This window comes from Hyperolius riggenbachi, chromosome 6 (assembly GCF_040937935.1).
Source record: "Hyperolius riggenbachi isolate aHypRig1 chromosome 6, aHypRig1.pri, whole genome shotgun sequence".
Taxonomy (NCBI): domain Eukaryota; kingdom Metazoa; phylum Chordata; class Amphibia; order Anura; family Hyperoliidae; genus Hyperolius; species Hyperolius riggenbachi.
In genome coordinates, this window is record NC_090651.1 from 8606917 (window position 1) to 8621509 (window position 14593).

The 14593-nt window shown below is 42.6% G+C and overlaps 1 protein-coding gene across 1 annotated transcript; it reads left to right on the forward strand.

The window, feature by feature from the left end:
• The first annotated feature begins 316 nt into the window (after window positions 1-316).
• On the forward strand, window positions 317-9200 carry LOC137522015 (sushi, von Willebrand factor type A, EGF and pentraxin domain-containing protein 1-like). The gene is made up of 5 exons (XM_068242033.1): window positions 317-325; window positions 674-824; window positions 4411-4560; window positions 6959-7062; window positions 8982-9200. The coding sequence occupies exons 1-5, from the start codon at window positions 317-319 to the stop codon at window positions 9198-9200; spliced, it is 633 nt and encodes a 210-aa protein (XP_068098134.1).
• Window positions 9201-14593: the final 5393 nt, after the last annotated feature.

Below are 14593 nucleotides of genomic sequence, written 5' to 3' on the forward strand. Positions count from 1 at the left end.
AGTCTGTCCTCCTGGATTTTACTGTCCCTCGGGTGTGACGTCTCCTATTCCCTGTGACAGCGGGACCTTTGCTCCTCTCAGCAGCAACAAAAAACCTGAAGACTGTCAGGCATGTCCTTCCGGACACTTCTGCAATGGCAAGTCATGTCGCGCTGCCTCAACGTAATCATGCCCCTTTAAGCCTTTCTGCTCCTGTGTCAGACTATGTCCAACATTGGCCTTCTCCTGCATAGTGGGGGAGAAGAAGACACGCCCACAGAAAATAAAACACTTTAAAATCATTAAAATGTAAACTGGGAGGTGGCTTACCTCAAGGATGACGCTGGTAAAAAAAAACAAAAACAAGAGATGTATTTTCACTAGGGAACAAGTTTTGTGAGCACAAAGTACTAACTTCATCAGGCCAAATAACAGTACTGTCTAAAGTAAGAGCCTGGCATTGAGCGCCTGAAGGGAGTATGGATATGCTTATGAAAAATGTTGTCTAGTGCAAATAAATCTCTTGCTTTTTTTACCGTTGTCTTCCTTGAGGTAATCCACCTCCTCTTTTTACATTTTAATAACAATTTTAAAGCATTCTGTTTTCTCTAGGCAGCTCTTCTTTTGATGTCTGGAAAATAGTTTGGATTCTTTAATGCTGTGGATTCCTCACTGTGATATCCTTGCCTTGAAGGTACTGGGAAGGCCGTGTGGCAAGGACTCTGCTCAGCGGGATTCTATTGCCCTCCGGGGCAGATCTCTGACCGGCCATCTGCTTTCCGCTGTCCGAGCGGATTCTTCTGTCCTGCAGGGTCCCCGGCTCCTGTGCCATGTGAGAGTGGAACGTACCAATCTCTAGAGGGGAGAGAAACCTGTAACCCCTGTCCTAATGGATTCTACTGTGGACCTTCCATTGGCAGTGAGTGCACCTGCTCAAGTCTAGCATTTTATTTTATATGTATTTCATTACACGAAGCTGCAATTATTAGCATTTCAATGACTATCTCTACTCAACAGCTTTAACATACACCAGTCAAGTATTTCCAGATAAATCTTGTAACTCTGTTCCTAGTTCTCAGTATGTCAGAATCAGAATCAGAATCATCTTTATTATCGCCAAACACACCGCTTGGTGTGCCCGGAATTGCTTGTGGTTCACATGGCAAATGGCAGTTCAGGGACATATAACAAAACACGGCAAACATAAGCAAGGCAAAGCAAAACATACAGGCAAACATATAGAGCAACGATTAGAGTCTTGAGAGGGTCAGAGTATACAGCTGTGACAGTCCATGTTTCTAGTTGGTCTGAGTTAACAGCTGTGAGGAAAGTTTGCCCTGGGGCAAGAGTGTCTTGAGTTCAGGGAGTTCAACAGGAGAACTGCCTGGGGGAAGAAGGTGTTCATGCGCCTAGTGGTTTTGGAGGGGATGGATCTGAAACGGCGTCCGCCAACTATGAGATTGATTCACTTTTCTCCAGGAAAAACTGGTGTTTACAGATAGCTCACTTCAATTTTACTGACATTTCTGTAAATAACATAGTGTGTACTGCGCACAGAGCATAACTCGCATTGCATACACACGTTGTGCATTGCTTGTATAATACACATTGTGTAATGTGCATTATTCTAGCACCGCACATATTGGGTACCTAACGCAAATTGTGCTCCATGTGCAATGCATGCTATTTTACTTGCGGAAATATCAGTAAAGTTTTCCTGTGGTAAAATGGATCAAACCCAAGGAGAGGAAAACTGTAATTTAACAAAGTTAATTCATGAGGTTAGTTCTGTACGTCGTCCTCCCCAAAGATGCTGAAATGTATCAGTTGTGAAAGCATTATCGAACATTTGTGTAATGTATCATCTTCTCCGAGTAAAGACAGCTTGTAATTATGGTAAATCTGCCCAGAAGTGGCCATTCTAGTGAAGTTACATCAAGATCCATCCAGAAAGACTCAGAGAAGCATCTAAGGAACCTCAGGCTGGTGATGATGATCCTAATCTGCTAATTACCATCATGTGAAATTTTGTGTAATTTTTTGCTATTACAGCCAAATGTAATTCTGATGTGGACATTCAATAGATTTAGCGTAATCCATGCGTGATTATGTGAAATTTCACTTAATTTTGTGCCAAATGTATTGGTTAACAGCAAAAGAACAGAACAGAAAGACAGAAAGAAGTGAAGTTAGCCGAACCGGAACGCGGAACCCAGCGGAGAAGCGGGGATACGCGCCGGCCGGAACAGTTAATGTATGCGGCGGGGGGGGGGGGGGGCTAGGGGGGGAGGCAGCGGCAGCACCACCACAGATTGTGATCGGTTTCATGCTGAAATCGATTCACAATCTGTTTGCAGTAAAGGCAGCCATACGATCCCTCTCTGATCAGATTCTATCAGAGAGGGATCTTTCTGTTGGTCGAATCTGATGGCAAATCGACCAGTGTATGGCTATCTTTAGAACACCACCAGCACTTATGGGGCTTGATTCACAAAGCGGTGCTAACTGTTAGCACGCCTGTGAAAAGCCCCTTAGCGCGTCTAAAAGAGGTTTTCACGCATCGCGCGCAAACTTTTGCGTGCGCACTGCACAGAGCTTTGGAAATGAGGAAAAAAACAGAGAGCCCGATCTGGTGTAGTATGTTAAATAAAGAATGAAAAATGTATGTGTTTTAAGATTATACTCACAAACACGGGTCACCGCACAGGCGACCACTGGAACAGCAGGTGGGGAGAATTATAACCTGACCCCACTCAGGTCTAAAAAGCCGCTCTCTATAGACAGGAGAAGAGAATTGGGGATACACCCCTCCACCAGGGGTGGACTAAGTATATGAGTAAACAAGAGTAATAGAGGCGCCAAAATAGGATAAAATAATTAAAATCAGTCTAAAAAGAGGGACATGGGTGGATTCACCTCCCTCAGGTATAACAATGACCAGGCCGAGTTCAGCCGTTAATTTCACAACTATATTTATTTCAAAACAATCTCCAAAAATTGATGCAACGCGTTTCACGGGCCAACATCCCGCTTCATCAGGCAATCGTAAAAGGAGAACACTGGGGAAGAAAGGGGAAACAAAAGAGGGAAAATAACACTACTAGGAGGTGCTCAAATGCTTCAGCTATAGTTTTTCGAATTCTTATGTGATATTTTTTACATATCTTCCATTATACAATATAGTATATATGCAGGGCCGGATTTGTACTTCTTACCGCCCAAGGCCGACTATTACCAGCCGCCCCAACCGAAACCGTATCCTACCACCTCTCTCCACACACACACCCACCCAAAAATTTTTGGGCTGCTGGTGTCCACTATTGCAGCTAGTGCTGAGGTCTCCATGGCAACGTGAAATGAATCAATCACGTCACACGGGGGAACTGGTCATTCAAGCGATCTACAGGTGATGGGCATGGTGGGAGCCGTCCACCACACACACATAGTCAAAAGTGGCTCACAATTGGGCATTGGGTGGGGTCAGTAACACGTAAAAGTGAGCCCTGTACCCATTGCTGTCTCCAGGGTAACAGCGCTGGCCAATCAATAATTAAGAAATGGGTACTGTGAGACGCTGCCTTCTGTATTCTGTACTATTTGCTGGTGCTGCCCCTGGTCCTTTCATCCCCCACACCAAGTGCGTGAGACCCGGCCTTCTGTAACTGCCTGCAGCTGCTGATATGTCATTGGACAAGGTCTGGCTTTTTGCTAGTCACACACTGTTCACAAATGTTTGGTTAACGGACTGCAGCTGCCTGTAGCACAGCACAGGCAGATGCCAGCTGGTACTAATAGTGCAGTTATCCTGACCCCTTTCATTTGTTTGGACACTTGCAAATAATGCCCCTGCAAATAATGCCCACTGTCTGCAGGCCGCCCCTTGTTTATCTGGTGCCCTAGGCCATGGCCTATGTGGCCTTGCCAGAAATCCGGCCATGTATATATGGCAATTAGTAGATCTCATAATGCAATAGACGAATTGTACCCATCATTTATAAAGTATAGATCAAAAAATGTCACCGTTCAGACATCTATGTGAGTAATTCCCATCTTTTCAATAGGCTCTGTTCAGTTGTATAAACTCATTTTTCAAATGCCAGACATAAGAAAAACATCGTGCACGGCGGCATGTATATGGGGTAATGAAGATATCTTGGTACTCATCAGCTGAAGATCAGTATCAAGCCAGAGCGCCTCTATGGAGACTGGACGCCCACTGCTCAGCTGTTTATAGGGGGAATGGCGGCAAAGAACGCCGGGCGGGTATGGTGAGCCGGACACGGACGTGACGTATTCGTGGCGTCATGCGTCAATACGTACGCGCGGGGCTGTCAGTACTAAACACACAGCTGGGTGACACAGGACAATTCTGCCGCTAAACAGAAGATACAATAAGTGAGATATTTAACATATTGATGTATTTATCCTCAGGCTCGGGGATAGCCATGCCCTCTCTCTGCCCTGCTGGTCACTACTGCCCACCTGGAGCCAGCTTCATCACCGTGATTCCATGTCCGGCCGGAACATATGGACCGAAGACCGGAGCGTCCAGCAAGTCTGACTGCGAGGCCTGCCCCCCTGGTGAGAGCAGTGCATCATGGGAAACGGCAACCGAGATAATAGGTCTTCAAGTGCCCTTTATCCACTGCACATCACTATCACCTTTGCAAACGTGCATTGACTCTGATCAGGGTTTTCCGTGTTTTGCAATCTTATTTTTTTGTGCAATCGTCAATTGTCATTGTGATTTCTGGGAGATCAGGGGGTGGGGCCTAAAGCCACATGGGTATTTGCTTGCAGTTGTCATGCTACTACCTAAGCGCAATCACAGGAAAACTACAGCAAGCGGTACGATTTCGTTTAGGTGAAAATCGCATTTTGTCCTGATTGTGGTTGATGAAACTGCCAAAAATGGTTGATGAGATGTCAAAAAATTCAACTTGCATGCAGATTGTATGCAGCTCAGGATCCGGGCAATCAAAAGTACTTCCTGCAGATTTTGATTGGTCCATTTGCAAGCTGCATACAATTTGTATGACATTTGCATGGAAGCTGGAATGATTAGCCACTGAATGACCATCTGTGGCAATCCCATCAGCTGTAGTGAGCGTAGGTTCCCATGTATTGAAGAGAACCTGTCCTGTGACGTAAAATCACATACAGTGGGATGCGAAAGTTTGTGCAACCTTGTTAATTGTCATGATTTTCCTGCATAAATTGTTGGTTGTTAGGACAAAAAATGTCAGTTGAATATATCACATAGGAGGCACACACAGTGATATTTGAGATGTGAAATTACATTTATTGGATTTACAGAAAGTGTGCAATAATTGTTTAAACAAAATTAGGCAGGTGCATACATTTTCGCACTGTTGTCGTTTTATTGATTCCAAAATCTTTAGAACTAATTATTGGAACTTTGATTGGCTTGGTAAGCTCAATGACCCCTGACCTACATACACAGGTGATTCCATTTATGAGAAAGAGTATTTAATGGGGTCAATTGTAAGTTTCCCTCCTCTTTTAATCTTCTCTGAAAAGTAGCAACAGGGGGGCTCAAAACAACTCTCAAATGACTTGAAGACAAATATTGTTCATCATCATGGTTTAGGGGAAGGATACAGAAAGCTGTCTCAGAGATTTCAGCTGTCTATTTCCACAGTTAGGAACATATTGAGGAAATGGAAGACCACGGTCTCAGGTCAAGTTAAGGCTCGAAGTGGCAGACCAAGAAAAATCTCGGATAAACAGAAGTGATGAATGGTAAGAACAGTCAGTCAACCCACAGACCAGCACCAAAGACCTACAACATCATCTTGCTGCAGATGGAGTCACTGTGCAATATTCAACCATTCGGCGCACTTTACACAAGGAGATGCTGTATGTGAGAGTGATGCAGAGGAAGCCTTTTCTCCCCCCACAGCACAATCAGAGCTGTTAGAGGTATGCTAAAGCACATTTGGGCAAGCCAGCTTTATTTTGGAATAAGGTGCTGTGGACTGATAAAACTAAAATTGAGTTATTTGGGCATAACAAGGGGCATTATGCATGGAGGAAAAAGCACACAGCTTTCCAAGAAAAACACCTGCTACCTACAGTAAAATATGGTGGTGGTTCCATCATGCTGTGGGGCTGTGTGGCCAGTGTAGGGACTGGGAATCTTGTCAAAGTTGAGGAACGCATGGATTCCACTCAGTATCAGCAGATTCTGGAGACCAATGTCCAGGAATCAGTGACAAAGCTGGAGCTGCGCCGGGGCTGGATCTTTCAACAAGACAACAACCCTAAACACTGCTCAAAATCCACTAAGGCATTCATGCAGAGGGACAGGTACAACATTCTGGAATGACCATCTCAGTCTCCAGACCTGACCTGAATATAATTGAAAATCTGTGGTGTGAGTTAAAGAGAGCTGTCTATGCTCGGAAGCCATCCAACCTGAATGAACTAGAGATGTTTTGTAAAGAGGAATGGTCCAAAATACCTTCAACCAGAATCCAGACTCTCATTGGGACCTCCAGGGAGCGTTTAGAGGCTGTCATTTATGCAAAAGGAGGATCTACTAAATATTGATTTCATTTCTTTTTTAATTTTGTTTAAACAGTTATTGAGCAATTTCTGTAAATCCAATAAACTTCATTTCACTTCTCAAATATCACTGTGTGTGTCTCCTATATGAGACACACTCCTTGTCTCGAATTGGGCCATGACTACAAGTGTGTGCCATTGGGGGAGGGGAGGGGTATCGATATGATGACATCATTATATTTTGCTCATCTCCAGATGCCTACAGAAAAGGCAAGTATGAGATCTGGTAACCAGTTCCAGCGCTACACCTCACATCTGGTTATGTAATTCCTCAGTCATGCTTAGGAAAGTTATGGCAATTTATCACATCATAAGCATGGGCTGTACTTGGGAGTAAGACGATATTTGTGCCCAGAATTCAGCTCTTCTGACATTGTTATTTATCCCCCAGGAATGTACTGTTCCTCTGAAGGTCTCCACAAGCCAACCGGCCATTGCTACGCTGGATATTACTGCTCCCAGGGGGCCGTGATCCCCACACCAATCACCCCCAGGGTAAGAAACCTCCCTACAACTTTCTATATGGATCAGGGCTAAATGTGGGACGGGTGGGGAGAGTATTTTATGGATAAGGGAGTGATTCAATGTACTTTTTCTAAAACACAAAAGAGTTTTTCAGCACCCCAAGTAATATTGACTGCGTGTGCTGGGGTAGAACAAGTATACATAATACTATAAGAGAAAAGATACCCCTATAAACAGCACCACTGCAGACCATATGTATCAATCAAAAAAAATATTTATTACAATCTTTGCAAACACATATCAATGATACACAAAATTAAAAACATCTAAAAACAGCATAATATTGTATTTCCAGCCATATTCATCATAATGGGCCTGCTAGATATAATAATCTATTATGTTCAATCTCAGTGGATGTACAACCTGTAACCACTGGGGGCTCAGAGAATGAGCTATCCACTTCACCTTTCAAAGCGGAGTGACGACCGCGGAGCATGTGGGCTATGTCCTGAGGGGATACTTCCGTCCTTCCAAGCCAGTCTGCGCCTGCCTCTTTTCATACCCGGCTAAGTATATCTTCTACTTATTCACTTCCTTGCAGACCCTATAGGCTGCTTCCACTTGGTCATTAGTGACTCTGACAGTATTTAAATTGCACTTTTAGTCTGATAAGTTGCACAGTTAAGGTTATTGCATATGCTGAATGGTTGTTTGTGTAAATATAGCACTACACGCACTTTCATGGTTCTAAGTAGGGCTGATATGTACTGTTATACACAGGTTTTTTACACTTTATAATTCATACTGAACCCGGGTTCATCCACGAGGGGGCTCATTCTCTGAGCCCCCAGTGGTTACTGGTTGTACATCCACTGAGATTGAACATAATAGATTATTATATCTAGCAGGCCCATTATGTTGAATATGGCTGGAAATACAATATTATGCTGTTTTTAGATGTTTTTAATTTTGTGTATCATTGATATGTGTTTGCAAAGATTGTAATAAATAATTTTTTGATTGATACATATGGGGCTTGATTCACAAAGCGGTGCTAACTGTTAGCACGCCTGTGAAAACCCCCTTAGCACGTCTAAACAAGCTTTTCGCGCATAAAACTTTACGCGCGCAAAACTTTATGCGCATAAAACTTTACGCGCGTACTGCACAGAGCGCAGGGCGCACCGCGCGAAGTGCCCATTAAAGCCTATGGGACTTAGCGCGCGTAAAACTTTACGCGCGCAAAGTTAGCGCACGATCTGATTGAGAAATCCGGTGCTAACCTACTTAGCACCCTGGTTAGCGCGTCTAAAGACTTTAGACGTGCTAAGTAGGTTAGCACCGCTTTGTGAATCAAGCCCATGGTCTGCAGTGGTGCTGTTTATAGGGGTATCTTTTCTCTTATAGTATTATGTATCAAGGCACTTTTTCTCCTAAGTGATTTGTTCACACCTTATCAATAAATGCCCCGTGAACCCTCCGCAAACAAGAAAATACTCTTTTTGGTACTTTTTTAATTGCAGAATGCTCAAAAGTTATTTTAAAGAGGATATAAAAAAGAATGTTTACAATTTATCACCCTATTCAATTATCTCTTCTCCCAGAACAAATGTTCACATCTTATCAAGAAAATGGAAGCAAGAATAAACTGAAAATAACATTACTTTTTTACTGTCTTCTTAGTACTTTTTCCGAGTTGCAAAGTGATGAAAAGCTATTTTATAGAGAAGCTGAGAATTTATCTCCCGGGAGAAAACTCAGGAGAAAAGTTAATTGAATAGGAGATCTTCTCTATTTTTCCCATTTATTACCTCCCTCTTTGCCTGTTTACCTCATGATTTATCTCTTCTTGTAGCTGAGGTCTTGTTTTTCTGTAAATTGACCCCATTGTGTCTCATAAGAAATCCTAACCTGTCTCTGGAATAATTCCTCTGCTTTCTGATCATCAGATTCCCTTCGATATAAACTTTCCCCAGAATGACATCTGCCCGGTTGGACACTACTGCCCCAATGGTACCCGAGCCCCAGTGCCCTGCCCCCCGGGCTCCTTCTCTATGGCAGCGGGGCTGAGTTCAGAGGAAGAGTGCCAGCCATGCCCATCAGGTCATTACTGTCCTCAGGCCGGGCTGTCGGACCCGTCCATGGCACCTCCATGCTCTGCAGGGTGAGGGCGCTGTGCTGATGTACCAATCATTTTGTGCATTTAGGAATGTTTTTTATGATGTGAGTAGAAATTAGGATATTTCTAGCAGGCGATACATTTCATTGGTTCACTATGAATGTTCACAGGTGAAGAGAGCTTTACATGTGTTATAATTTAAAGGGGAACTTCAGCCTAAACAAACATACTGTCATTAAGTTACATTAGTTATGTTAATTAGAATAGATAGGTAATATAATCTCTTACTCACCCTGTTTTAAAAGAACAGGCAAATGTTTGTGATTTCATGGGGGCAGCCATCTTTGTCATGGGGGCAGCCGTCTTTTTGGTTGAAAGGAGGTGACAGGGAGCAGGAGACACAGTTCCAACTATCCTGTGTCCTGATTACCCCTCCCAGCTGCACACGCTAGGCTTCAAATGTCAAATTCAAAATGTAAGAAAAAAATGTTTTGCACCAAAACAGCAGAACGAGAGCAACAACATCAGAAATCCCATCATGCTTTGCACAGCATCAGGGGAAAAAAGCCCGGGCAGTTTTCTTCTGTGCAGCTAAAAATGAGGCTTGTATAAGAGAAACAAAAGTTCTGATGCTGTGAAACTGTTAAAGAAACACCAGGCCTTTTCAGTGCTCCTGAGTCAATTTTTAGTCCGGAGGTTCACTTTAAGTAGGCCTCAGTTATTTGGACTGAGTTTTAGGTAAAAGGCTTGTTCGCAGAGTATACCTCTAACCTATTTTGGTTCCTGGACGTAGAAACTACGTCCAGGAACCATGCGCGCTACCGCGTGCTCCTGCAGCCGATCGTTTCGTTAGGCAGGCAATCAGTGAATCGGGCTATGAAGCCCGATCACCGATTCCTCTCCCCCGCTGAAAAACCGACAGCTTCTCTCGGAAGCTTCATTTTTTCTGGCTGTAACGTACCCCATGCGTCGCTCTAAGCATGTGTTACGCTTAGAGTGACGTCATGTAAACAAACTCATGGACGCCATCTTGTGGCCAAAAAGTAATACTACAACTAAAAGTTAAAAAAAATATGAAAATCAACACACATTTACATTATAAACATATTGTTTACCTCCCACCCTCCCAAAACTACCCAAATGAAATGTTTAATATAAAAAACATGTAAATAAAAAAAAACATGTAAATATTTACCTAAGGGTCTAAACTTTTTAAATATCAATGTAAAGATGAAATATTTCTATATTTTTATTATTTTAAGCTTGTAAATAGTGATAGATGCAAAACGGAAAAAAATGCACCTTTATTTCCAAATAAAATGTTGTCGCCATACATTGTGATAGGGACATAATTTTAACGGTGTAATAACCGGGACATATGGGCAAATACAATACGTGAGTTTTAATTATGGAGGCATGTATTATTTTAAAACTATAATGGCTGAAAACTGAGAAATAATCAATTGTTTCCGTTTTTTTCTTATTCTTCCTGTTAAAATGCATTTACAGTAAAGTGGCTCTTAGCAAAATATACCCCCCCCCCCCCCAAAGAAAGCCTAATTGGTGGCGGAAAAAACAAGATATAGATCAGTTCATTGTGATAAGTAGTGATAAAGTTATAGGCTAATGAATGGGAGGTGAACATTTCTCAAGTGAAAACGACGGAACGTGAATGGGCTAAGTAGAGTTCCTTGTGATGCAAGCAGAGGCATCTCAGTGTCTGCTTGAAGCAGATGATGCAAGCAGATACTGAGAAGATGTTCTTAGTACAAGGTCTTAGGGTTACACTGCCCCAGACAAATGGACTATGGGAACAATCAACATAGGCCATATTTACACAACATAACATTCTTGTATGTAGGACAAGGGGTTCATAGAATATTAATCAAGTAGGTGTGTATCATGACACCATGAGGGGTCTGAGCCAATGGTAGGTTTGGTGGGAGGGCTCAGATGATGTTCCAGTTAACTCTTTTCTAGTCCGTATAAAACCCACCGCCGGCACCAGGAGAGGCACTTTTCTGCTTCCTGTCCCCGCATGCGAATTCGCATAGCAATACAAGTGAATGGGACTGTTTCCACTTGTCAGGATTCCTTTGCGTTTTTCTGTGCAGGAAAAATTTGCATGGCAGAGCCATCAGAATTCGCATGCCACTATGCGAATCGCACACAATGTATTTAATAGGAAATTCGCATGCGGTTTTAGTATGCGAATTTTCATGCGAATTCGCATAGAAACAATGGAAAATCACACCAGCACTGCCATGGTTAAATTCGCATACATCGTGATCGATGCGAATTCGCATGAAAATTCGACCCGCATGCGAAATTCGCATCCGCATGCGAATTTTTCCCGCGACTATTCCCGCCGCACAAGTGGAAATGCAGCCTAAATAATAACAGAATAAAGAAAAGACAGAATAAAGCTGTTAAGCTTTGCAGACACTAGATGGCGATGTTGCCCTTCATAAACTTTCAGCCCTTTTACTTGTTACAGTGATCTGCATGTCAGTGAAATATAACAGGATGTTTCATTATGTTTTATGATAAATATATAACATTACATGAATCTGTCAGAACTGATTAGAAAAACCACATTCATATGTAATGTGCTGTCATGTGGTGTATCTGAAATGTATTTCATCTGACTGCTCTGTGCAGGTGAACTGCTGCTTACATGTTGGTTAAAATATATCAATATTGATTTGTATAAATTATCGGTGAGCTCTCACAGTGCTTCCTGCATACTATGGCATTACCCATGCACTCTAATCAAGTCAGGAGAGGAATAAAATAACATATTTATACATTCCTGGGGCTTCCTCCAGCCCCATCAGCCTGGCTGGATCGCTCCCACGCCGCCTTTCTCCGCTGCTTCTGTCCGCCGGTAACAGGTGCCGTCATTTCGGCCCCTCGAGCCAGTCGATGCAAGCGCAGTGCGCTCCCTCCGTACTGCGCAGGCGCATGCGTACAGAGCTGGAGGGAGCCCCTGGGCATGCGGAAGACTGGTCGCGTCCGGCGGAAGTGACGAGACCTGGTACCGGCGATAGAGGCAGCGGAGGACGGCGGCGTGGGAGCGATCCAGGGTTAAGGGGCTGGAGTAAGCCCCAGGTATAACATCTTTTTTTCATTTTTAGAATAGATTCGTCTCTGGTTCCCTTTAAAAGGGTTCTCTTGCACCTGTTAAAAAACAAAAACTGACACTTACCTGGGGCTTCTGTCGGACCCCTGCAGCTGTAAAGTTCCGCACCGTCCGTCTCCGATGCTCCGTTCCCCACTGCCGGCCCCGGTGTAATTATTCGTCTAACTAGACGAATAGAACTGCAGCTGTGCAGCCGTTAGCGCGCTTGTTCGCTCCCGCGCACATCATGGGAGCTTACAGCGCAGGCGCAGTGCAGGAAAACTTCATACAGCACCTGCACAGTAAGCTCCCGATGACGCAAGTTCTATTACACCGGTGCCGGCGGCGGGGAACGGAGCATCAGAGGAGTATACCGTGGGACATGACTGCTGCAGGGGGACGATAGAAGCCCCAGGTAAGTGGCAGTTTTTTTTTTTTTTTTTTTTTTTTTTGTATTTAACCACTTTACCCCCACGCGTACGTATTTCTCCGCCCCTTTTTCCATCCTTTAAAAACCAGGGACGGAGAAACACGTACTTTCCGCGTTCCCGACGCTGCCCGCGCTCCCGCTCGTAAACACGCCGCCCGCCGCTAGTAAACACGCCGCCGCCCGCTCGCCCAGAGATCAATGAACGGGAAAATCCATTCCCGTTCGTTGATCTAAGCCCCACAATGATCAGCTGCTCTCCTATGGGCAGCGCGATCATTGTGAGAAAAAACTCACGTGTCCAGCCTCCTTATTCTTCCTCCAAGCTTCCGCAAGGAAGCTTGGAGGTCGCATTAAAACAAAAAGTTACTGTGGCCATCTTGTGGCCAAATAGTAAACTACACCCTACACATTTTTCACATACAAATAAATGACTTTTACACATAAAATTAACTCATTACCTCCCACACTCCCCATTTTTTTTTTTTTTGTAATTAAAAAAAAATTAAAAAATTTACAATTAAAAAAAATACATAAATAGTTACCTTAGGGACTGAACTTTTTAAATATTTATGTCAAGAGGGTATAACACTGTTACTTTATAAACTATGGGCTTGTAATTAGGGATGGACGCAAAACTGAAAAAAATGCACCTTTATATAATTTAGTTAATAATAATAGTTTATATTATAAACATATTGTTTACCTCCCACCCTCCCAAAACTACCCAAATGAAATGTTTAATATAAAAAACATGTAAATAAAAAAAAACATGTAAATATTTACCTAAGGGTCTAAACTTTTTAAATATCAATGTAAAGATGAAATATTTCTATATTTTTATTATTTTAAGCTTGTAAATAGTGATAGATGCAAAACGGAAAAAAATGCACCTTTATTTCCAAATAAAATATTGGCGCCAAACATTGTGATAGGGACATAATTTAAATGGTTTTATAACCGGGACAAAAGGGCAAATATGTTTCATGGGTTTTAATTACAGTAGCATGCATTATTTAAAAACTATAATGGCCGAAAACTGAAAAATAATTATTTTTTTCCCCACATTTTTCCTATTTTCCCATTAAAACACATTTAGAAAAAAATAATTCTTGGCATAATGTCCCACCTAAAGAAAGCCTAATTGGTGGCGAAAAAAACAAGATATAGTTCATTTCATTGCGATAAGTAATAATAAAGTTATAGACGAATGAATGGAAGGAGCGCTGAAAGGTGAAAATTGCTCTGGTGCTCAGGGGGTAAAACCCCTCAGTGGTGAAGTGGTTAAAATTTTTATTTTGTTGTTCAAGAATAAACAAGCCAAGAACAGTATTACAGTATCCAGCATGGAGAATAACTGAAAGCATAAGATGCCATACAATGAGCATAACCATGAAATATAGACCATAAAACTGGTTAACAAGTAGGACTGTAATAAGAAAGAATGTAGCGTAGAAAAGTCGTATAAATCACCCTATATGAACCACCAGGATCAATTGACTGAGCCCAAAGGGGTAAATAGTAAGAAGAGTGAAAGTGGGGATGACCTGTGGGCCATATAGGCCGGGCAGTTGAAGGGGGGGGGGGGGGAGAGAATCCCCAGGGAGGGAAAGTAAGAAAGAAAAGATATAGAAAAAAGGAAAGAAGGAAGAAAGAGAAAAGAGAAGAATGCCAGCCAGCAGAAGCTTGAAGCAATCATAGGCTAGCTTCACAAAGCAAGTGGTTACCAATTAACATTCCCCCCCCCCCCCCCATACCTTATCAAAATTATGTATTTTATCCTGTATAACAGCTGTCAGATGTTCTAATTTGCATATATATTTTACTCTATTGTATACTTCAATAATATTTGGTGGAAGAGGGTCCCTACAATGTTTCAATATAACACATCTCG

What these genes read in the sequence shown, in the direction of transcription:
- LOC137522015 (XM_068242033.1), top strand. An exon ending in GTGCCATGTGAGAGTGGAAC is followed by an intron (nt 825 to 4,410) that starts GTACCAATCTCT and finishes ATTTATCCTCAG; the next exon opens with GCTCGGGGATAGCCATGCCC. An exon ending in CTGCGAGGCCTGCCCCCCTG is followed by an intron (nt 4,561 to 6,958) that starts GTGAGAGCAGTG and finishes TTTATCCCCCAG; the next exon opens with GAATGTACTGTTCCTCTGAA.